The sequence below is a fragment of the Perissodus microlepis genome, chromosome 8, assembly GCF_051167445.1.
Source record: "Perissodus microlepis isolate ML-2025 ecotype Zambia chromosome 8, ASM5116744v1, whole genome shotgun sequence".
Taxonomy (NCBI): domain Eukaryota; kingdom Metazoa; phylum Chordata; class Actinopteri; order Cichliformes; family Cichlidae; genus Perissodus; species Perissodus microlepis.
In genome coordinates this window covers 7,498,791-7,522,673 of record NC_140468.1, presented here as the reverse complement: position 1 = coordinate 7,522,673, position 23,883 = coordinate 7,498,791, and the positions used below count along the sequence as shown (strand labels likewise).

The following is a 23,883-nucleotide window of genomic DNA, read 5'->3' as shown; positions in this document are numbered from 1 at the left end:
ACAAAATTGCTTCTGTATCTCTCGGCCAGAGACCTAGCTCTCTAAAAAAATCCCAAAAAACAGCTTCAGCATGAGCTATCTTCTCTAAAACCTCAGTTTCACAACAGTTGCAAAACAGGACAGTGAAAACTCTGCCACTGAGTAGACCACTTCACATGCTTTATTTCAGCACCCAAAATAATTAAAAACATCTTGATTTATTATACATGTACAAAATAAGTACAGAATCTCTCTTTTAAACCATGAAAGTGGGTCTGCTTCAAATTCTTTTTTAAGAAACCCTTCGCAAGAAAGACATCAACAAACAACATAAACAACAGGGTGGGAGATGTGTGCTGTTTGGTTTTTGGTTTTTTAGTAAAGAGGAGTTTTCCACAGGGGCAAACAGACAGAAAGATCAACACTGAACACATGGGCAGGGAAAATGATATTGAACCAGACATATTTGCATGCAATACAATTGCAGTGATCACTTTTTCAGAGGACCTCTGTTATCAAACCAACACTTAAGAAGAAAACAATTGCACTGCATAGACAACAAGACAATGAGTCAATTTAGTAGCACCAAAGGTTCTGCAGGCATTAAGTGGCAATGATTCCAGTACGACAGTGTGAGTTTCACCATCAAACACCACTAGCTGGACCTCATTGAATCGGTAATAGCACCTTTGAATGATTTTAGTGTTCCCCCAATAGACTTGTGGTGTGTGACATAGCAAAAAGTGGGGGTGATGTCTTGTTATGAGGTAGCCATCTAGATTTTGCAATGAAGGTGAGCTTTTTAGTCTTGCTCTTTTGCTGGTGTTTGCTTTCTCTGCTCAGCGTTCAGGTGTTTTTCTCATTAATTTAGAACAAGAAGACACTTCACACTTTTTACAATTTATTTAACACCAGAAAAATGGTACATATCATTTGTTGTTTTCAATGTCCTTCTGCAGTGGTAGAAAATGGCAAAAGTCACCTGTGTTTCATTGCATGTGCAGATCTGGGTTGTTGTTTTTTTTGTTTGTCTTAATCTCCGGGGGGAAATTTTACACAAGCATATATTATTTTCTTGTTGCCAGTGAAAACAAAAGATTCTTTTTAAAGTGTCCTCGTAGTTGGTTTCGTTTGAAGTAGCAGTCCCAAAAAAAACTTCTCATGATTGGAAAGACACAAACACTGTCTTCAGTAGAGTGGTTTTAAGCATGTGGACCAATGGCAGCCAAATGAATGCATAGAAAGAGGATTTAGAGATGACTGCTAGAAAAAAAACAACAATGTCATGTCCATATTTCTTTCATTTTTACAAGAAGCAAACAGGGCCAACTTGGACGCCAAATTCCTGATCAGGTGCACCAACATCCATAGGAGCAATGTCAATGATGGGCAGGCGGGATGTTTTTGATGTCTTGTAGTCAATGACTGTCTTGCCCCATGTGCCAGTGTGTGACTGTAGAGAGAAAAAGAAAGGAGGCATTGTAAGAGATTAGTTTCTCTTTTCTTATACTTGGATCCTGTGTAAGTTTAGCCCTGGGGCAAAGAGAGAGCAAACTCACCGTGCAGCCATCCTCGCTGACACTGTATGTGAAGCGGCTGTTGCCCTCCGCTCTGATCTCGACGTCGTTGGATCCCTGGAGAAGCAGAGCCTTCTTCAGGTTGCCGGTGGCAGAATCCATGTAGGCGATGCTGTTCTTGCAGTGGTATGTAACGTTCTGAGAGGCCTGGTTGGACATCAGGCGCATGAAAGCCATCTGGATGTTGACATCCTCGAGATCAGCTCCATCGCTGCCATACTGGAACTGCGTGACGGAGAGAAGAGAAGCACGCATAGTGTCACAGGCCTAATAGTAAAGCATGAATACTGTCCAGGTTTGTTCATTTGCTCTGTTTTCTCACCTGGAATCCACCGGTCATGGACTCGCTGAACCAGACGTGCTTCTTCTCTCTGATGTTCTTGCTGAGGTACCAGTTCTTCATGGGGATGGTGGACTCGCTGGGGTAGACACAAGTCTCACCAGTCTCCATGTTGCAGTGGACCTTGACGGCATCCAGAGGAGAGCCCTGGTTGGGATCAATCCAGTACATGCCTGTAATACAGGGACATCAAAAAAAGAAAGTCTCACGCTGAGCTCACCCTCGAGTTATACTTTATCTAAAGGCTGTGTCAGAGAATTGATCTGCGCTCACCGCTCTTCCACTCAGGGTGGCACATCCTCAGATCACGGCACATGCGGGCTGGGCTCTTCTGGGTACCGTCTGGGCTGCGGATCTTCTCGACCTTCTGTGTCAGGGTCTTAAGGGTGGTGTCAACCTCCATGTCACGATCGCGCATGACATTAGGATCATCAGCGCGGTAGTGGCCACCACGCAGGGGATCAGGGGCCTTCTCCTGAACAGGCTGGCTGATGAACTCAATTCCACTGCCGGGAGGTCCAGGAGGTCCAGCAGGTCCGGGAGGTCCAGGAGGTCCCTGTTTTGAGACACCAGGGGTTGCTTAACTTGTCTGAAGGTGTAAGAATATGGATAAAGTAATGATAATTGTTCAACTTACAGCAGGTCCCATCTCTCCATTGCGACCACGAGGTCCAGGAGGTCCAATGGGTCCAGGCAAACCGTTCACACCATCCTTACCAGAGGCGCCGTTTGATCCAGAAGGTCCCTGTGGAGGAAAATCAAATGATCACCTTTTGCCTTGAACTGATTGACAAATTTGAAGGAAAACTTTAAATAAAGAGAGTTTTGTGTCTGTTAACAGTAGTACTTACTCTAGGTCCAGCGGGTCCAGAAGCACCAGCAGGGCCTCTCTCTCCAGAGGGTCCCTAGAGACAGATGAGGATGCTAACATGAACTATGGTATAACAAAATATAGTAGAATATAGAAAATGTGATAAAATCAAGTTTAATAAGTCCATAAATCAATTTTAAAAAGTGAGACTGATTAATGTTGTATTTTATAAAACTTGATGATGCATGTAACTAGCAACTGTTTATAAGACCTTAATAAACTACAGTAAATATCCACCTGAACCTTAAGTGCAAATCCAGCTGTGGGTAACAGGATAAATGCAGCTATCAGCACAAAGTTTTTATTTCTTCCAAAGTGCTAATGTGGTAACTGTTACTCACAGCAGGTCCGGGCAGACCAGATGCACCAGTGAATCCTCTGTGTCCCTTGTGGCCTCTCTCTCCAGCTTCACCAGCCTCTCCTCTGTCTCCCTTAGCACCAGCTGGACCCTGAATAAAAGAAAAAGAAGATCCAGATGCCATCCCATCATTAGACAGTAATCAGTCTTCTTGAATATGTAAAATTCATGTTTCATATTAATAATACATATTATACAATGAAAAACGTACAGAAGGACCACGAGCACCAGCAGGGCCAGAGGGACCAGCAGGACCAGAGGGACCCTAAAGGAAAGAAAGATATGAACATATGAATTCAGAAAAAATCACAAGTGTGTTCATTTTGTTTAAATGTGCTCAAGGTAGCTACAAAGTGGACTTACACTCTCTCCACGGTCACCAGTTTTGCCAGAGGGGCCAACTCCTCCAGGAGCTCCAGGAGCACCAGGAGGTCCAGGGGGACCACCCAAGCCAGTCTCACCACGGTCTCCCTATGAGTACACATTTCCAGTGAGAAGATAGTTTCATGCATGTCAGTATTATCAAATTAGCCAAGTTAAATGGGGTTACCTTAGGGCCGGAAGGACCATCACGACCAGGTGCACCATCATGACCAGGAGATCCCTGTGGAAGTAAAGCAGTAAAGATGTTCGCCAGCGAAACTGAATTTGTGGGAATTGTGAGTGCATTTTTAATTGTACTACCTGAGTAGCCCGATTAGCCCAATTAATGGTTAAAGTACAGAAAAAAGGGACTTCTTACCTCACGGCCAGCCTCTCCAGTGGGACCAGACAGTCCAGGGGGTCCAGCAGGTCCAGGGGGTCCGCGCTCACCGACAGGTCCAGATGTTCCCTGCTTTCCAGGCTCACCCTAAAGAAAGTGCATAAGAAGTCAGTCCTCTAGATTCCTGTGGATGCTCTTTGCAGAGCTGAACCTTTCTAAGCACCACCCAGAGAGAGAGACGCATATGAGAACCCAAATGTCCAATGTGATCAAATCAGATATTAGCTGGTCTTTCACCTTTAGTCTGTGTGATGTCAGAGGGACAAAAGGAAAACTGTGGAATATTTCCCAAGGAATATTGTAATATTGCCATGTCCTTACACAAGGATGGTTTATTTAACATTGTATGTGTCCAAATTTCTTTGCTACTAATTATATATTTCATAGTGAGTTTGCTCTTTGCAGTACTAGTTATTATTCCTATAGCCTCAGTATTCGACGATGCATTACAAAAAGATGTGTCCAAACAAATGCTGAAGGTTACAGGTCAAAAGGGCAGAGCATGACAATATAGACTCCAAAATATATTTGACCTAATAATTTAATGGGAAAGTGTATTATATATAATGTGTGTTTATCACAACAAATGCATGCTGTTACTTTGATCTGTCATGTTTTGAAAATGAACCAAGTAGTCTAAGTTTTTTTTTTCATCTTCTGGTTGAGCTCACTGTATTGTCCCCTACACAGAACCCCCTATATAAGCAGACATAAAGGATTTCAGACACAAACTCACAGATGGTCCAGGCAGACCACCGAAACCACGCTCTCCACGCTGTCCAGGGAGACCTACAATACCACGCTGTCCAGCAATACCTTGGGGTCCAGGGATACCAGGGGCACCCTGCACATAAGGAAATAATGGTTAGTTATGTTTTAGACTTTCAAAAAACACATAGAATATCTATTATGGACCAAAAGGGTAACAGTGACTTACAGGGGCTCCATCAGAACCAGCAGATCCTTTCTCGCCACTAGGTCCTGGGGGTCCAGCAGCACCAGCCTCACCAGGGCGGCCAGCAGGGCCAGTCTCACCACGAGCTCCCCTTGCTCCATCTTTGCCAGTAGGTCCTCCGGGTCCAGGGGCTCCACCAGCTCCCTGGAAACAACACACAATGTTATGATAACATAAAAATCACTGATCACTGTTCCAATATAACATAGATAGATCGCACTAAAAATGATCAGAAACTCACAGCAGGGCCAGGGGGTCCAACTCTTCCAGCAGGTCCAGGGAAACCAGTAGCACCCTACCAAGACACACAACCAAACCAAATACGTGATCAATGAAGCTTTAAAACACATAAGTAACTGTAACTACAAATAATAAATAATAAATAATAATAAAGTCAGAGTGTCAAAAGAAAAATATGAATGAATACTTACAGGGGAACCAACACTACCACGAGCACCTTTGGGTCCAGGAGCTCCAGCAGGTCCCTGTTGACAGAAATATTTGCAAGTGAGGCATCTAATACCAACAATGCTAATTAAAATAGGAAAAATATGAATGTTTATGTAAACAGTATATACAATTTCTTATGAACACAATAATGAATCTACCGTGCAAAACCCCCCAGAACATTTTATTCCATTTATTCTATTCCATTTACTATATATTCACCAGATGTATACTACAAATCACAATGAAGGTCAATCTACCTGAGGACCAGAAGCTCCAGCAGGTCCGGTAGGTCCAGGAGGACCAGCATCTCCCTTGGGTCCACTGTCACCACTCTCGCCCTTAGCACCAGGCTGACCATCAGCACCCTGAGGTTGGAGATGAAAAGAAGAAATGCATCAATGCATGGCTTTTTTTGCGTCTCAAATCTTATCCAAAGTCAACAAATTTGACTTTTTTTAAGCATCTAAATTAGTGAAAAAAAGGGGCTTACAGGAGGTCCAGCAAATCCGGCAGCTCCAGGAGGTCCGTGCTCACCACGGTCACCCTGTTGAAGTAATAAAGAAAGGTCATTCAGTCATAACAATGTGCATATCAGAGTTATAAATATTTTTGATTGTTTTTCCCCAGGTTTTAATCTGATTTTGAGTTTAGAAAAGAACTTACAGGGGAACCACGAGGACCACTAGGTCCAGCAACTCCAACAGCACCAGGCTCACCCTAAAACCAGAGGTGAAGGAGAAAAAAGGAGGTCAGTAGGCACATTGGTTGCTAATCCCAATCACCTATTTTATGATCAATGACACTTGCAGATAAACCACATTAAAGCTAAAATTAAGTAAAGCACTGAATTTCTATTTAACTCGTGGTTGGTCTTATTATCTTTTAATATTGCATTAATGTGGCATGCTATTCATCATGTTTCATATAATTATGACATTGACTTATGCATACTGTAAGTGTGGGTAAAAATGTTGTAAGACTACTAACAAATTTCACTCCAGACATGAAAATTGAATGAAGAAAAGGTCCTGTAAAATTATTAAACTCGAACAGCTAATATTTGAAGGCCAAAACCAATTTTTTGTCCAATCTCACCTTCTCACCCTGAGCACCAGGAGGTCCAGGGACTCCAATAGGACCGGTCAGACCACGTGGGCCATCTTTGCCAGCGGCACCATCAGCTCCCTTGCCACCAGCCTCACCCTAAAAAGAGAAAGGTTACAAAAAGTTATTTGTGTTGATGTAAAAATTACACAGCTACAGTTATTTGAATCATTACAACATTTCTAGAGTAATTAAATCTATATTAAATATTGGGAAAACATGATATAAGATTTCACATGATATAACAGGTATAATACATAAGATATTTTATCTTCACTGAGCTTAAAAAAATGTAATGATGAGAAAATCGAACTGTGCACGCCTTTTTCTTTATACGAATGGGATTGGTGTGATACTCACATTCTCTCCTCTGGCACCGGGGAGACCAGCGGCTCCACGCTCACCAGGCATTCCCTGCATACCGGGGGATCCCAAACCACCGGGGGCACCGGCAGCACCAGGCTCTCCCTGGGTACACACAAAAACAGGAAGACTCACATTGTTATCCAGCTAACACAGGTCACTGGAGCTCAACAAATGAACCATGTTGGTAGATTTGTTTCTGTTATGATAAGCACAATGAGTTTAAGAAAATAAGAATTTTGCTGGTCCTAAATCTTATTTTAGTTATTTGCACCGATGCCCAGTGGTTTTAGTCTTGAGACATTTGTTGTTTTGCAGCATTTTCTAGTTTCTCTAACTCGTGTGGTAATTAGTTTTGCACTCAAACCTGCATTGACATTACAGGCTGATTACCACCAGGTGATGGGTGTTAATGTGTTTTTCTGGATCTCTGATATTGCTCTCTGTTGAATCTGAAGCTCAGGTTGTTTCTGTCATAAAAGCAAATATAAATTGTCCACAAAGTCACCTTCAAAAACACCTTTACTGCTACTGTTTTGCTTGTACACATTTATGTTTAGCAGTTTCTTTAAACCTTAAGCATGTGAAGCCATAGACTAACGAGAACATGTTGAAGCAGAAAGCTTGCTCTATATGCTCTAAATATATTATTGTTTATTCTTGAAATGAAAGAATATACGTACAAAATGCTAAAATTACCTTTTTTTTAAAGTACAGAGGAGGTAAAATCTATTGGCTTTATAGTGTGGCGGGTTACACCTTTACCTAACAGGCAAAAGATCCCTAGTTTAATCCCAGGGGAAGATTGGGGCTGCAACAGGAATCCTGCATAAGGATCTACCAATCAAATATGTAGTGACAAAAACAGACCTGCAAACTAATCTACGATATACAGGAGTGTGTGTTTTTAACATATGAGTTTTGTGATGGTTTAATAGTGTTGCACAGCAGCTACAAACACTAGATCATTTTTATATGCGATCCAGGTGAGGTCTGGGTTGAAAAATATGTCCTCTATCTTTAAAATGCAAATAAATAGGACTATGACAAACATTTCTGAACTGAAAACATTACAGTTCCTTTGCAACATAAATAACTTGCTTGCTACTTTTAAGTCTTTATATAAATATGATTATTCTTGGTGCCATATCCACTCTGAACATCTGATTTTTAATGAATGTGTCGTTTAAATGTCCAGGCAGGCTGGTTTATACTATAAAAGAAGAACTTAAAAACAAAGGGCAGAAATACTGAATAGTTTGCTGTCCTTGTTTTCTGAGAAAAGCTGGGAGTAGAAACATACCTGAGTAAATATGTGTTTAGTTTTTGGTGGTTTACAACTTGACATCAGGTAGATTTTTCAATTTTATTTCTGTGCCATTTCAAAAAATGGACTGGATTTGACACACGCCAAGAAAAAAAAGGAATCTCAAATGCCGAATCAGTAAAGTTTCTTCATCGTTTAGATGTTTTTCTGACCTACCTTAGGTCCATCGTTACCAGCGGGTCCAGGAGCACCACGGGGTCCGGTTGGGCCAGCAATGCCAATTCCACCACGCTCACCAGGGAATCCTCTGTCACCCTGAAGGAAAGAAGGGACTCATCAGCCACAAAATGTTTTGCCAGTAAGTTGATGTCTACCACAGGAGCTGAAAATGTTTTGCTTCTGCAACAGAGGGGATACTCACTCTTGGTCCAAATGGGCCAGAAGGTCCTGCCTCACCAGGAGCACCCTGAATAAAAGAAGGAGAAGGGAGAGGGTTATGACGTCTGACTTACTGTGTCAACATGAAGACAGAAGGGGGAAAAGCTGGTTCTAGTGTGTCCTTTGTAACTGACTACATACCTGCTCACCAGGCTTGCCAGTCTCACCAGTAGAACCTTGGGGTCCAGGAAGTCCCTGCACAGGGATGAAAGGTACAATGTTTTAGGGTTATCAACTGACGTTATAACACAACAATAGATATGAGAGTGCTGTGGCTGTTGGAATAATGTCTAAAGCCCACCTGGAATCCAGGAGGTCCAGCGGGTCCCTGCTCTCCTTTCTCTCCAGCAGGTCCCTAAACAAAAAGACGAGAACAAAATGATACAATGCAAACTCTGATTCACCTTAAGCATCCATGTCAGCCACATAAAAGATACAACTATGGCTTCTGTCCTCTGATACATTAAACTACTCAAATGCTATGCAAACATAATTTCTGTTTAATAATGCAGATAAGATACATACACCGGGGCCAGAAGGTCCAGGAGCACCAACATCACCGTCTTTGCCTGGAGCACCCTGTGATTAAAAACAGCCAAATGCTCAACTGTTACACTCTGTTTCCACTATTATATTAATATATACAGTCTTTAATGGTGGAACTTGTTTTAAGTGACTGTTTAAGTGGGAAAAGTATAATTACTTACAACAGCGCCAGCAGGTCCAGTTGCACCTCTCTCACCAGGTTTACCACCATCACCCTAGTAAAAAGAAATAAGTGCATATTTATATCTGCCACATGGGGAAATTCTGCTCTATTATTTCTATTTAAACTAATTTCTATGGGCTAAAAAGAAAAATCACATCCATGACATCTGGAAAGACAATGAGCAGAAAAGCTCTTTAAACTCACAGAAGCTCCCTTGGGTCCGGGGAATCCCATAACTCCAGGCTGTCCTCTGGATCCACCAGGGCCAGGAGGTCCAGGGCGACCATCTTGTCCAGTAGCACCCTAGATATAAAAAAAAACAAAACAAAAAATGAAGTTCTAAGAGTGATATAACATATAACATATGTTTATTTGAGGCTTCGTACTTACAGCAGGTCCAGCTTTGCCATCAGGTCCAGGGCTTCCAGGGCTACCAGTCATACCCTGAGAAGAACAGTTAATGTGTAAAATTCATGACCAAAACATCACAGAAATGTTGCATTTGAAGAAGTACATCGTCATGCTAACCTTCAGTCCAGGGGCACCAGGAGCACCAGGGCTTCCAGACTCACCAGTGACTCCCTGAGCTCCCATTGGGCCAGAGGCACCACGCTCACCTGGGGCACCCTGTAATATAAGTTAATAAAAGATCTAGAAGCTGTGATACTGAACACAATTTATGACTTAAATGATCAGTAATGGCTTGTTTAGCTATTCCGATAGGTTTGAATAAGTTGGAGTAAGGTGGCTAAGTGATTTTAGTTGACTAACTCACCTTGCCACCAGCACCTCCATCAGCACCAGGGAAACCACGAGCACCAGGGGCACCCTAATGGAAGAACAGAGACACCGACCAAGTCATTAAAAGGGAAGTAGGTGCTGGGCTCCAACTACTAAGATGAATCCCCGTGGGAATTTAGCACACTGCAATTTCAGAACACTTTGTAGAAAAAGAAATCAAAGGGTTTTAACATGGACATTTTCAATTAAAACATAATGAGTGATGGTGAGAAAGTGTTGGCTATTTTAATGCTGTTTTCCATAAGGCACACAATTTCACATGGTCGAAGATAAAGAGGGACAAACATACACGCTCTCCAGGGGGTCCACGGGGTCCAGCACCACCAGGCTCTCCACGAGCTCCTCTCTTTCCCTCCTCACCAGAGGGGCCAGCAAGTCCCTGAACTCCAGCGGGGCCCTGCAAAAGAAAGGAAATTTCATTAAACCAAGCATGAATTTATTATCTTGGCAAGATGCAGTGGAAACTGTTCAGGATCATTGTATTTTTAAGCTTACAGGCTCTCCCTTGGCACCAGGCTCTCCCTTAGGACCAGAGGGACCAGGGTCACCCTGTTGGCAGAAGCATACACATTTTATTTAGCTATCAGGTAATCTAGGATCTATAAAATACTGACAAAAACATTAAAACACACTAAATCAATTGCCAACGCACATTGTTACCCTTAGGGCCAGGAGAACCAACAGCTCCCTGAGCTCCAGCAGGACCACGAGCACCGGGGAAGCCAGGAGCACCAGCAATACCAGCAGCACCCTACAGATGGAAAATGTGGGGTGTAAGCACACTTCATGTGCAGGACTGAAATGGAATAAATGTAATCATTGTAAATGATACTTACAGGAGCACCCTTAGAGCCAGCGGAACCATCAGATCCAGGAGCACCCTGTTAAAAGAGGAATAATATAAAATGTTGAAATTGTTCAGTGTTTTTTTATTATAACATCTGAGATAGACATGATGATATGTGTAAGTTGAGCATCTACTCACAGCAGGTCCAGCGGGTCCAGCAGGTCCGGGGTTACCAGGCTCACCACGTGCTCCCTGGGGTCCCTCAGATCCACGGCCTCCTGGAGCACCAGTCTCTCCCTGTGCACAAAGATAAAAATATTTCACAAATCTGCACCTCCAATATTATGTCTGTGCTCTGATAAAGGAGAAGGAGACCACACTGAACATCAGAAACATAATTTAAAGATTAAATATTATATACACACATAAATATCACTCAGAAGACAGGCAATTTTCTATCAAAGCTATGGTGTATTGCTCTTGGCTATACAAGTGGAAAATAAAATGTATTTTGAGCGTAACACATGCACCTAACAATATTATTTATGAAGGCATTTGAGCACAAATAATGTGTGTTTTTAGAGACATAACTGTCCCCACAATAATCCTAAAGTGATTTATCTAGAAAGAAACTTCAAACTGCATGATTGTTCTGTCATCATGACTGCTTTTTTTATTCTCCTCCTCTTTATTCCTAAAATAAACCAGGAATTTGTGACATCATAGTAGGTGAAAGTTACAGGATATTTAAAATAGCTCCTTCGGTAATGGCATCAGGAAGGAGAGGCACCAGAGATTAACGTGCCATTAGAAGCCTACTGATGCCATCTGGTGGTTAGACTGTTCACCTGAAGTATACAGTATTAGGCTAAATACGCTATTAGCAATTCTACTGCTTGGGCAATAGGCTACAATCCATGCTAACCTTGGAGTATATTGTAATTCAAATGGCCTTAGGGTGAAATCTGGCCAGTGCCAAGAAGCTTTAGGCATTCAAAGAGCTTTACAGACCAGATGTGTAAGAAAAGAGTGAAGTGGGTTAAGCCGAGACCTTTCTCATGGGAGAGGAGAGATGCATGACATTGGACACAAATTTCTCATTTTGGGAAATTCTGTGTTTCTTGAGTTAGATGTATGTAGCTTCTATACGATTCTTACTAGGAAGTTTGCTCATTTTAAGTCCAAACAAGGCATAATCACACAGAGTCCCTGTAATGTTCTACTAATAAGCTACTAATAATTGTGGAGTTGATGAGACACCTAGTGAGGGATTAAGGGGATAATAAGCTAAAATATTGTCATGGTTCTCCAAAGCTTTCCTTGGCTACCTAAATTTTGAGATTAGACTTGAGAGAGCTTTACTGTCACCATTATCTAATGGTTATAAATATAAAGGTCAATCAGGAAAGCTATTATGATATCATATGTACTCTTGAACTCTTTTGGATGACTTACCTTAGCACCAGCACCGCCAGGGAATCCAGAGGGGCCAGCAGATCCAGTAGGTCCCTGAAATTTAATATAGAGCATATTAAGACACAATGCTGAGCCACAAACATTGTAATAAATTGATTAGACAGCTGAGGAAGAATCCCTTCGTTTATGGTATGAATCTCTTACTAAAGCATTTTGTGGACAGATCTAAGTTATAGTCTCGAATGAATTTGAAATGAACAATGCAAAATTCAGTACTTACAGGAGGACCAGCAGGACCGGTGTTGCCATCATTACCACGAGCACCCTGCAGAGGAGAGAAGAGATTACATCAAATATTTTCAGATCCAGCCAATAGTAAGACACAAAACATGAGAGAAGAACACAACCATCTCCCAGCTTTTGTGTTGTTTTTCAGTAGTAATTATGGGTCTTTTAATAAGTGACTATGGAGAGAAAAAGTGCTTACAGCAGGGCCGGGAGCTCCAGGGCGGCCTCTCTCTCCGGGAAGACCACGAGCACCCTAGAAAGACAAAAACAAACCAAGGTCACAAGAAGGTTTGGTCTAGTTTTTGAAGATATGCGTTGGAAAAAATGGCAGTGCTGCATCTAATCTGAACTGTTATTACAAAACAGTGTTTAATCCTTAAAATGATTCATATGTCAACAACTTGATTAATGGGAGCAAAAACATACCATGGCACCGGGGATACCATTCTCACCAGAAGCGCCAGGCTCTCCCTGTAAACAAATACAGGAAAAAGACAAGAGATCAGCTTGAAATTGTGGTTTTATAAAGATGCAGACTAATATCATTTCACAATGAAATGCCATCATTGTGAAATCTTACCTTAGGGCCAGCAGGTCCAGAGTCTCCCTTGGCTCCATCTAGACCGCTGAAGCCCTACAAAGAAAATTAGCGAGCATTTTAAACTCAGTCACCACTCATAACTGTTTAAAAGTGATTTTTTTTCTTTTTATTACTATTCAGACTCACTCTGTGTCCCTTGATGCCTGGAAGTCCGGGGGTGCCAGGGAATCCACGAGCACCCTGCATGAGAAAAAGAAGAACGATGTGAAATACTTCGACTGCATTTGGAAGGTAGCACAATGAGGCCTGGAAAACTGAACATAATGGATAAATATGTGGAAATGAATATATTTCACAACAACTTGTTTGTCCCTACATACATGCTGAATAACAGCTTTTCTCATAAATGTCAGTTTAGGTTTTGGCCTACCATTTCCTGACCTTTGCCCTAGTGGGAACCACTCACCTGAGGTCCAGCAGCTCCGCGCTCACCGGGGCGTCCAGGTTTGCCAGCCTCACCCTGTTGTAAACACACAGAGACGCGATGAGGAATATGAAGTAAGCTTGTGCAAACAAACAATCAACAAAAGCAATTACAGACCTCAACACATTTAAAAGAATAGCAATATCTATTTTAAGGGAACCAATATTAGTTATGTGTCCCTGTTAGCTAGGCATGAAATTTCTGTATGAAGTGTCCCAGCAAACAAGCAAAGACATGGAATAAAATTCTCAATAGATCACTTACATCATCTCCGTTCTTTCCAGGGGGACCAGCAGGACCACGAGAACCCATTGGACCCTAAAAACACCAATAAATTACTGGATTAGCAAAACACACTGCTGACTATTTTAACAAGTGTCTGAATATGCTCTGTGCTGCTCTAGGTACAGCACAGGGAATTGGTTGGCATGAAAAAAGTGATTTGTGTCAGTAGGTCAGTGATTAAAACAGGAAGTAGAATGAATACAGGAAGTATTCTGTCTAAAGACTTTCTGGGGTTCACAACCGACTTTTACACTAGCTCGAACTGGAAAAAGGCACAGACAAAACAAGGGAAGGTAGAGGTTTAGTAGAACGTCATGTATACTCACAGAAGCTCCGGGCTCACCAGGCTCTCCAGGAGGTCCAGTGAAACCCTGAGGACCCTGAGGGACAACGAGAGAAACATTTCAGTGTAATAGCTTCTTTAAAGTATTCATTTTCCTGTTTTACATCTAAAGCAAGAAAACATGTAGGGAAGAAATCTCTGGCCTATTGTAATTGCATGGTTTTACAAATGCATGGAATACTTGGACTACCATTTATTTAATAGAGAAATACTTACAGGGGGGCCGGAAGATCCAGGAGGACCACGGGGACCCATAGGACCCTATTGACGAAGGCAGAGAAGAAGCCAATAAATACTTGCACCTATACATAATTATCAAATGAGGGTATTTTGAGAGAGATAAAACCTACTTACTATTGGGCCAGGAACAGGTGGGCCACTAGATTTTGAGTGGTCAGAATATTGAGGAGAGAAGTTCTGTGGGAGGAGCACACAAAGAGTTAATCACCAAACACCTCAAGGTACAGTTACTGACCCAATGTAGTGGAAGACAATAGAAGAGCATGAAAAACTTTGCACAGCACACCATCTTCCCCCCTACTGTTAGGTCACTGTTGTATGTTACATAGTCACTTGCTAACGCACACCCTATAGTGTAAAGACTCGTTTTCTAAGGTAGGAATAGGATGTTCTGTATGGAAATCAATATGATCTATTCAAACATGGACATTTTAAAATAGTAAGAATCCTTTTATGTATCAGTTCAGGTCACTAGATAAACTTCGAGCACTCTTCACTTTGAGACATTAATGTGAGGAGAAGGGAGCTGTCAGTACTCTCAGTGCTGAAATACACATGGAGGAACTGTCCCAGCTTTGAAGTGAAATCTTCAGCACCTTGATTATTAAATTGGCGTTCAGTATAGAACTGAAGACAATCCATGCCAGATGGCAGAAGTAACATGGAAAATGAGATGGGTCTCATTTGTCATCAACAAAACTCAGTCCCTGTCTTGGATGTTCTGATGCGATGATACTTACTCCGCCAAGGCCAGGGGGGCCAGGGGGGCCAGGGGGGCCAGGTGGGCCAGGATCGCCAGGGATTCCATTACTGCCGGGATAACCAGGAGGACCCTGGGGAAAAAAGATTAATTAGCAATATTCAGGGCTAGTTATTTCAATTATTTTTCTTAACTTCACAAAGCTGAATAGCAAATATAAAGGGTCTTACAATATAAAGCAATAAACAGAAGAACTGATGTAGATGTAGTTTTAAGTACTTAAAACTAAAAGCTTCAAAGTTGGCCCTAATGTTTCTCCTCCTCCTCCAATTTCTCTTTAATCACTTGTGAAGTTTGTAATGACCTTTTGACCTTCTGACCTAATTATCAAAGGTCATCAGTAACAAGCAGCTTCATCAGAAAATCAGTTCATCAAATCAGTTTGTGAGGGCTCACTTAGCTGATGCATAGTGATTGCGTCTATTTTGACATTTTTAGCTAGTGAAGAATATAGGAAACAAAACATCCTCCTAAAAACAAACACAACCAGCCACCTGTTATGCACCAATTATGGTGATTCAAAAGATTTGGAACTAAAGCTGAATAAAATATTATTATGTCTCATGAGAACAGCAAAAAGCAACCATCTTTGTTTCAACAAATTTCAGAAGAAAACCATATTTCTGAAAGAGATAACAGACCCTTTGTCAGTTTTAAACAGACAAATGGCCAGGTTTGTATTAAAGAAATCATATATATATATATATATATATATATATATATATATATATATATATATATATATATATATATATATATATATACATATATATGTATGTGTGTGTGTGTGTGTGTGTGTGTGTGTGTGTTTTATATATATGTAAAAAACTTATCTGTCACTTGTACTGACAGACAAAAAGAAGATGTCTTCAATAGTATGAATGTTTTTAATAATTTAAATAATGCAGCACCTACCGGGTCTCCCTTGGGGCCAGTGGGTCCTTCGGGAGTTGTCTATGGACAGACAGAAAACTGGAGTTAGGCTAATTCATATACAAAATAATTAGATATAATAATAATAAGACTAATAAAAATAATCATCATCAAAAGGGAAAGGTACCTCAGTATAATCTTGACCTGGAAACAAACAGAAAAAAAATGTCAGCACCTCTTTAATGTTCATAGGAGACACATTTATTCATAATGGAAAAGGCGAAAGTGATGGGTAACTGTAAGCAATAAGTTGTCTGTAGTTATTTGTGAGTGAAGGCTGAATCATCCATGAAATGCTGGATTTCTCATAATTATCAACTCCAACCCAATCTAAAACGTTACTGCTAAGTAATTTTTGCAGTGGAAAAAATAGGAAAGTAGGTATAAGTTCAGCAGAACCCTCTACTTTCACTGCATATGTGGACTGAATGGGAAATTATATAATCATTGCCAAACTTTGTCAAAGAGCAGGGATAATCCATTGTTAAAAGAATTCACATTTAAAAATTTAGGGATCAAAACGTAATCCAAAATGATTCAGTTCTGAATGAAAAATCCTTAAACAAGCAGGCAGATAGGCAGGCAGGAAGGCCAAGGGCATTGAGTCCTTTTGAGGGCAGAAAGCCATGGCTCGTCAAAGATGGAGCAAAAGGGAAAGTGGGTGGTGCCAAAAAGCTAAATAAAGCTCGGAATTGGTGAGCAGTACCATCAGGGCAGATAGGGCAGCACTCTCCGTCTGGAATAATGGGATCGGCGCAGTCGGATGTGTCCTCACAGATCACCTCGTCGCACATGACGGTTCCGCTGTCGCAGACGCAGATCTGGCAGGGTTCTGGTTTCCATACATCCTTGTCGTTGTACAACTGTCCATCTAATGTGCAGCTGCCAAATGTTCCTGAGACAAGAAAATCACGATGAGTTAGGCGATAATGTGATGAGAACAAGAGTTCTAGAAGTTAGTACAACTAATTTGTGTTTAGATTGGATAGTTTGGCATTTGCTACACCTGCACAGGTGTACATTATGGTGGATGGGCTTTTGCTTAAAGACTATGAAATTCATATAAAAGATCAAGGGAGCTAGTACCACGTAGACCAGACTCTAAATAACACAAACACAAGGCTGGCATATTTTATATAAAAACTGTGGGCTGTTATTGACCTTAGAAAACTGTGTGTTTGGTGACTGATGTGTGATCAGGAAAGGAGCATATAATAAAGTCTAACATCCACGCACATCTACAGGAACTACATATAATTTGAGCCTGTCAAATATAGAAATTTTGGCTGCAGAGAGATAAGGGGTAGTAATGGTCTTGTCCAACTGTCCTACGTAGATGGTCCCTCCTCAAACATTTGATTATAACTCTGAACGGAAACTTTCGTGGGGCCTACGCAGATGTCAGGCAGTGGATATGAGGTTGGGCCAGAGAAATGGGAGGATGAATGCACAGTTCCAGTATTTGCCACAAAGCGGCGCTGTTACCCTGCAAAAAAAACACCTTCCGCGCCCTCGCCGCTTTGGTGATTAATTGACGTCTAGACTGGCGTTTTTAACAGTCGACGTCAGACTTAAGCGATTTTTCCATTCTCGCTTTTTTTCAGGTAACCGTGTCCAGTTTTACACAGCCTGAAAAAACGTTTAATTCGGTGTGCTTCTTAGACAATAGACATGAAGTTTTGCCTTTTCAACTGAAACAGTAATTTCTCACACTTGATTACCAAAATAAATTCTGTCTGCTCTCTCTTGATGCGTTTTTGGTGAACTGTTGATTAAAGATCAAGTCTTACAGGCTTTGACGCATGCTTATCAGCTAGAATGCAAACTTATAAAACTAGAGAAGACTGCTTTCCAGACAAAACAGATATAAACGATTTGTTTTATCAGACTCATTCGCCTATCTAAATTTGCTTCAGATCTCATGGAGCCATTGTCCTGTCACTGCGCATCAGAAACAATGCAGCTGCTCCCTTCAGGTTTGCACTCCAGCAGGAGGACGCACACTGAGCATGTATCTGCACGCCAGTGAAAGGAGCAGTCAGTAATGGAAAAAATCCAGTCTATAATTTCCTACTCGCTTCCAAGTCTCCAAAGAAACCACCAAAGCGCCTCGCTGTGTAACAACTTTCACCATGTCTGCCCACTGGAGTCGGGTATCCCGCAGAGGACGATCAGCTCCAGCAAACTGCTCAGCATCCTTTGCTGGCTATCCACATCCTGAGGGTGCCAACGCTCCAAAAACAACTCAAATCAATGTTTGAAAGTGATACTTACTATCATCCTCGCCTTGACCTCTCGCCAAAAGCACTGTTGCGCTGAGCAAAAGCGCTAACCGAATATCCACAAAGCTGAACATGTCTAAATATTAGACATGTAGATTCTTTGCGGAAAAGGGGAATCCTCTATCTCCTCAGACACCACTCATACACGGTAGGGTCCGGTCTGTGTGTAACTCCAATCCAGACCCTAGCAGAAACTCCCTACTGCCTAAACAAATGAGTTAACTTGGCTTTTATATGCCTAAACTTTTGGGGAGGTCCTGTGCGCAGCAGATAACTTGTACATGTTCAAGTCAGAGGCCCTCCTTCATCAGAGAGATGGGCCGTCTTAGAACATGTCAAACAAGTTCACGTTTCAGCTCAAACGTGGATGATGAGGAAAGGCATCATTTACACGCAGGCTCTCCACCGCGCAGACGTGTTTTATCTTCTTAACGCTCCGTGGATTTTCTTAATTGACACTCGTGTTGAGGCGTTTTGTCTTTCCCGTGTTCATCGATATGCTGAGCAGCTGTTTGCTTTCAGATGTGCAGGAAGTTGAGTTCTTTTTCACAGTTTTATTTCATGACGGGCGTTTTATTTTATTTATTTATTTTATATATGTAAAGGGTTCAACGCAATGTTTGAGGAATTCAGCCGAAAAGAAGTTTGCGTAATTTACGCACGAAGAGTAACAAGATTAAACAGGATATTTTGGGACTCCTTACATGTTTGTAGAGAAACATTTTGTGTATGTATATGTAAATGTATTCAATTCAAGTAAATTTATTCAAACTTAAGCTGAAAAGAATTCATTTTATGGTATTATGGTCCATTTCTTTATTCTTGGGGCCTAAACACTTTCGAGTATCAAGCATCTGCAGGACATTGCAGATTACACCAGTGTTCTATGTGTACAGAACATATGTGTTCATATTCAAATAAAGTATTTTACATAGATTTATTAAATCCAGTTACAAGTATAAGTAACTGCAAGTTTAATGCCTTCACAAAATATTAACATATTATAACCCATTATGTTTCCCCTAATTATCTTAACTCTTCCTCAATCACCAATAACATTGCTTACAGATTTGGTGTTTTGTTGGCATTAGCAAAACCAATAAGAAAGATTGACACAGTTTGAAAACATCCATGTTTCTGTTTCAAAAGCTCCCATTCCCCAAAAACATAGGACATCCCATGATGTTAGAGATGGAGAAGGAGGGAAAGAGAGCGAGAGAGAGAGAAAAATCTGGCAAGTCCACAAAGCAGTCTGCTTTAACTGTGGACACGTTGCAGCTTCTGCAACTACAGTGTGGCCCAATCTGACCTTTCATTTACTCTGCCTCTTTCTGCTTCATCTTTTTTGAGTTTTGTTTTTTTACATTCAAGCTATCTTGTCCTCCATTAAGTGGAAACAGTGAAGATATAAGAAACAATATTGACGATACAATGATGACGTATGAGATTCCATCAGGAACTGATCAAAAGAGGAAAAAGGCATGTTAGATAGTCGATTCAGCATTGGGGAAAAAATAAGTTGTTGAGGGATTTTTTTTCAGTTTTGTCATCCCAAAATTAAAGGAAATCTTTTAATTTTAAAAAACCTCATACCAACATAAAAAGTACAATGCATACTGCAGTGAAGGTAAGTCCCACGGCTATATACTATACAGTATTTATCATTCTACCTGGAGCAATAAAGACAGAAGACAAACATAAAAACAACTTAATAGTACAAACAAGGCCCAAAACCACCATGTCAGCTATTGCAAAGAATTGTTCCTATGGTAATTTATTACACCTGAAATTTAAAAATAGCATATGATTTTTGTATGTTTTCCTATTCATAGTTAGGCTACTTCATATTATCTGACTCAAAAACAAACTTAAATTGTAGTTTCATACAAGCTAGCGACGCTGCCGTAAACAGAATAAAAATCATCATATTTGCATGAAGACAGCATTAGATAAATTGTCAGGTTGCATAAATCTTCACAGTTTTTATATTTATTCAGCTGTCTGGATGATTGAGGGGGGGTTGTTTAGTGATTTTGTATCAAGTAAACAGATCTTTTATAGAATCTTTTCCTCGTATATTGAAATCAGGTTATGCACTCAAACACCTGCTAATAAACATACAGCGGTCAATTTTACTTTCGGAGCCAACGTAAAAGTTTTCTCTTTTTTAATCCCAGAAGGTTGTTTGTTCTCCTAAGTTACAGCTTATGTTATGCATTTGTGCAACATCCACTGGCTTTCTGAGGTCAAAGATACTGATTTGTGACATAAATGAGAATACTGTACGAGACAACAGAGTAATTTGTGCAGCAAATAAATCATGAATTAGAAATGGCTCCAAGTGACAATTTTGAATGTGCACTGAAGGAGTTTCAAGACTTTTAGTGTGGGAATGCTTTCCGGGGGTTGTAAATGAAAATAGGGAAGTCCTGCTGTTAGTCTGAGAGGAAATTCATTTGATAAGCTTTGTGCCTGTGTGCTGCCTCTCTAATTCTAACCTAGAAAATACAACTGAAAAATGTCATCATTTGAAATTTTCTGAATGTGAAATATGATGTGAATCAGGTTAGATTTATGATAAATCTTTAAGGCAGCACTTTCAAAGAGACTTTCCATGAGTGAAATGAAGTTGAAGCTCACAGGACAGTGTTTAAATAGAACTGGTAATTTTCTAGTGTTTGCCTTGGACTCAAGTTGCTGCAATCTATAATATATAGAGTCCAGACTGGTGGTTTGGGTGGAAGCGCTCAGAGTGATTTTATGGCATTTTAGCTGCCTTCAAATATTCTAGCAGTGCAGCTTGAAGCTAGATGTTTTTTCTCACTGTAAGATAAGATGTTTGAGAAAATAAATAAATAATTAAATTACACTGCTGTTAAGAGAAGCTGAAACAACACAAACTCTCTTTTCTGCCAATACAGGTAACAGCTTGAAATCCTCCAATGTAAGACAGTCTTTTTTTATCATAACAGAGGGAGTGAAAAAGAATTGAATTGCAGCCACCGTGCTTTGTCGACTCAAGGGAGGAAATTCCATGTTTGTCACTGGCAGCTTGTTGAACTTCATGAGCCCAAGATGTAATAAATTGTGGGGAAAAGGTGTCTTCGTAGATGCAGCTGCAAAGTTTTCATGTCTTGCATCTTAATAATTAGAATTCTGCAACTGTTTTCTTTAATGAAAACTAACAGGCCTCACAAGGACAGGCATTTGTGAACAGAAACCAAGGGTGTTTGGGGAAAAAAAAGATTGTGTTTGTTAAAAGCTATGTATCCGTAGGGCCTAGGTCAAACAGCTGTGATTTGAAATAAGACCTATACTTATTTTTGGGGGGGCTATCTGAGCACTCACACGCCTCAAGGCAACTCAAACTAAAAAATTAATTTAAAAGGAGATGTATTTTTGTTCCATTCAGCATTAAGATGTCGCAGAGCTTGCGATGCAACTAAACAGGCCTAAACTGTGCATTCCACAGCAAGCCTCTGAGCTATAGCCAGCAACACGTAGCATTGCCTTTGCTGTCCACGTGTTTCTACTTGTACGTCTTCAGAGCCTTTGCTATTCCACACTCAACAAAGCCAAACCCCTTCTCCGACTATCTCTCACTCTGTCTCTCACTGCTTTCTATCACTTAGTGCCTGAAGGTCTTTCTTCAACTTTTTTAAGGTGCCAGGGGGTATTTATAAGTTTTTCCTCTTTTTTTTTTTTTTTTTTTTGAAAACTATAATATCTCCTTTGACTTGCTGCCTGACTGCCAATTTGCAATAAGGCCACTATTACTTGGTGTTAAGTCTTTGTTTCAGGCGATTATGACGTTTGTTAATTATTCTCAATTACAGGTTTAAGCACAAGAATTTTCATGCTTTGTTTAGGTGGAAGCCCATTGTAGGCCCACCTGCTTCAGACAAATTACAGGGTGTGATGTGGAAAATTGTACAGTAATGTAAATTAAAATCAGTCACTGCACAGTATATCTTTAAATTTCTGAATGGCTGTAATCAAGTGCAAAGGCGAGCAGTAATGCTGTTTGTCTTTAAGCATCTTCAAACTTTAAATGTGCTTATTTACTTAACATTAATGATAATAATATTTTCTGATACTTTTAAGATGATGCAGTATATTTACATTTGCAATGTAGAATGTTAAAGCACTGCTGATATAACAGGTTCGAATTAGATGAAAGAAATATTCCAAAAAAAGAAAGCTTTGGAAGTGTGTTTTATACATTCAAAAATGTTGCATTCTCTTATATATACAGTATACAGGGATATATGGATCCCCATGAACCACTTTTAGTATGGTCATCTGTATTTCTTATGGCACTGGATATAAAGCAATGGGTTTTTTTATCCTAAAATTGTGTGTTTTAACTCTGTTTTTGCTGTGAAGTGAAATCTATGTTGTGGGCCAACAAGAGTATGACCACTCTAGGCAAGTGATTTAGATTTCACTTTTCCTCTTTTTTTGTTGCATGATGGCAGTTTACTCCAATTAGTGGCCATTTATTGTACACATTCCTCTTCAAATTGGAAGATTGACTCCATTATATAGGGTATAATAATTCTCTGTTAACATTTGGATGACAGTAAAAAACAACAAACTGAATATGTGCAGTAGTGGGCTACAGTTCATTGGGAATAACTACATACATGGGGAACAGTTTGGGTTTCATCTTTTACATTACAGACCATCAAATAGGCTGAGAAACTTAGCCAAAGCATTATTGCAGATTCTCACTCAAGTCAACTCTTTAAACTGTAAGCTGCATTCAGTTTCAGGAGAGCTAAAGTCTGCCGTGTACGTGTACAGATGGGCAAATGACTACTGTGACTACAGCAGTCGCCTCCATGAAAATAAACCTTCCAGCTCTGGCCCAGACTCTGCAGGTTTATTCAAAGTAGCAGCATCAGTTGAAAAATGAAAAAAAAAGGATTTCCACACAGCATCATGGGTAAATGCTCAATTACAGGGTGAGCGTCTGATCCCACTTCTGCCTGTTACTTCAAGCAGAGCCCAATGTGAGATGCAATCATCTCATAAAGGCCTGCTTTCTGTCTTTTTAGCCTCAGGATGGTTTGTGCTTGCTACTGAGCACTACTCTCAGCACTACACAAGTCTGTGCCAAAAAAAAATCTTTATTTAGTAAGGTCTGCTTGCTAGATTTGATCTGATATGTGACATTATTAGATTGCCCTAGACAAGTTTATTCCTTTCTTAGATAGAAACTTTAGTCAGTAAGGTGGTGAGTCTTGGTTCAGGGTTCTTCCTGTGTGCAAGCTGTTCTTTTTATTGAATTTAGTGAAGATTATCAGTATAATCAGAAGTTGTACTGTTAGTATTTTGAATGTGTTTTGAATGATGGAACCAGTCAATACACCAAGCAATAGTGAAACAGAAATTGGAGATCATTTGCCGCCCTGATGAACCCAACATATTTCAAAAGGTACAACTTTTACTTTAAAGGCAAATGGCATCTATTTCAGTTTGTGTTGCAATTTTGGCATGTAGCTGGCAAGTGTTTGCAGACAAGACTCCAACTTCCAAACTACAGG

At 40.5% G+C, this 23,883-nt stretch overlaps 1 protein-coding gene across 1 annotated transcript; it reads right to left on the bottom strand.

Annotated features, from left to right (window-relative positions):
• Positions 1-145: 145 nt before the first annotated feature.
• Positions 146-18,546, bottom strand: col1a1b (collagen, type I, alpha 1b). The gene is made up of 51 exons (XM_084937280.1): positions 18,327-18,546; positions 16,759-16,947; positions 16,180-16,196; positions 16,035-16,073; positions 15,100-15,192; positions 14,474-14,536; positions 14,336-14,380; positions 14,103-14,156; positions 13,756-13,809; positions 13,474-13,527; positions 13,194-13,247; positions 13,047-13,100; positions 12,893-12,937; positions 12,666-12,719; positions 12,459-12,503; positions 12,218-12,271; positions 10,961-11,059; positions 10,812-10,856; positions 10,628-10,726; positions 10,471-10,524; positions 10,265-10,372; positions 9,950-10,003; positions 9,703-9,801; positions 9,565-9,618; positions 9,379-9,477; positions 9,173-9,226; positions 8,991-9,044; positions 8,767-8,820; positions 8,607-8,660; positions 8,449-8,493; positions 8,244-8,342; positions 6,758-6,865; positions 6,389-6,496; positions 5,957-6,010; positions 5,784-5,837; positions 5,551-5,658; positions 5,275-5,328; positions 5,085-5,138; positions 4,826-4,987; positions 4,625-4,732; positions 3,868-3,975; positions 3,676-3,729; positions 3,489-3,596; positions 3,337-3,390; positions 3,109-3,216; positions 2,748-2,801; positions 2,534-2,641; positions 2,170-2,452; positions 1,879-2,069; positions 1,539-1,781; positions 146-1,432 (listed from the first exon to the last, which is right to left on the bottom strand). The coding sequence occupies exons 1-51, from the start codon at positions 18,406-18,408 to the stop codon at positions 1,286-1,288; spliced, it is 4,335 nt and encodes a 1,444-aa protein (XP_084793406.1). The 5' UTR covers positions 18,409-18,546; the 3' UTR covers positions 146-1,285.
• Between the last annotated feature and the right edge of the window lie 5,337 nt (positions 18,547-23,883).

Bases quoted from the DNA above. Each gene is read 5' to 3' on its own strand.
- col1a1b (XM_084937280.1), bottom strand. From the start codon at position 18,408: ATGTTCAGCTTTGTGGATATTCGGTTAGCGCTTTTGCTCAGCGCAACA. The intron at 16,948-18,326 runs GTAAGTATCACT...TTCTTGTCTCAG, and splicing joins AGGTCAAGGCGAGGATGATA to GAACATTTGGCAGCTGCACA. The intron at 6,497-6,757 runs GTGAGTATCACA...TTCTCTTTTTAG, and splicing joins CCGGTGCCAGAGGAGAGAAT to GGTGAGGCTGGTGGCAAGGG.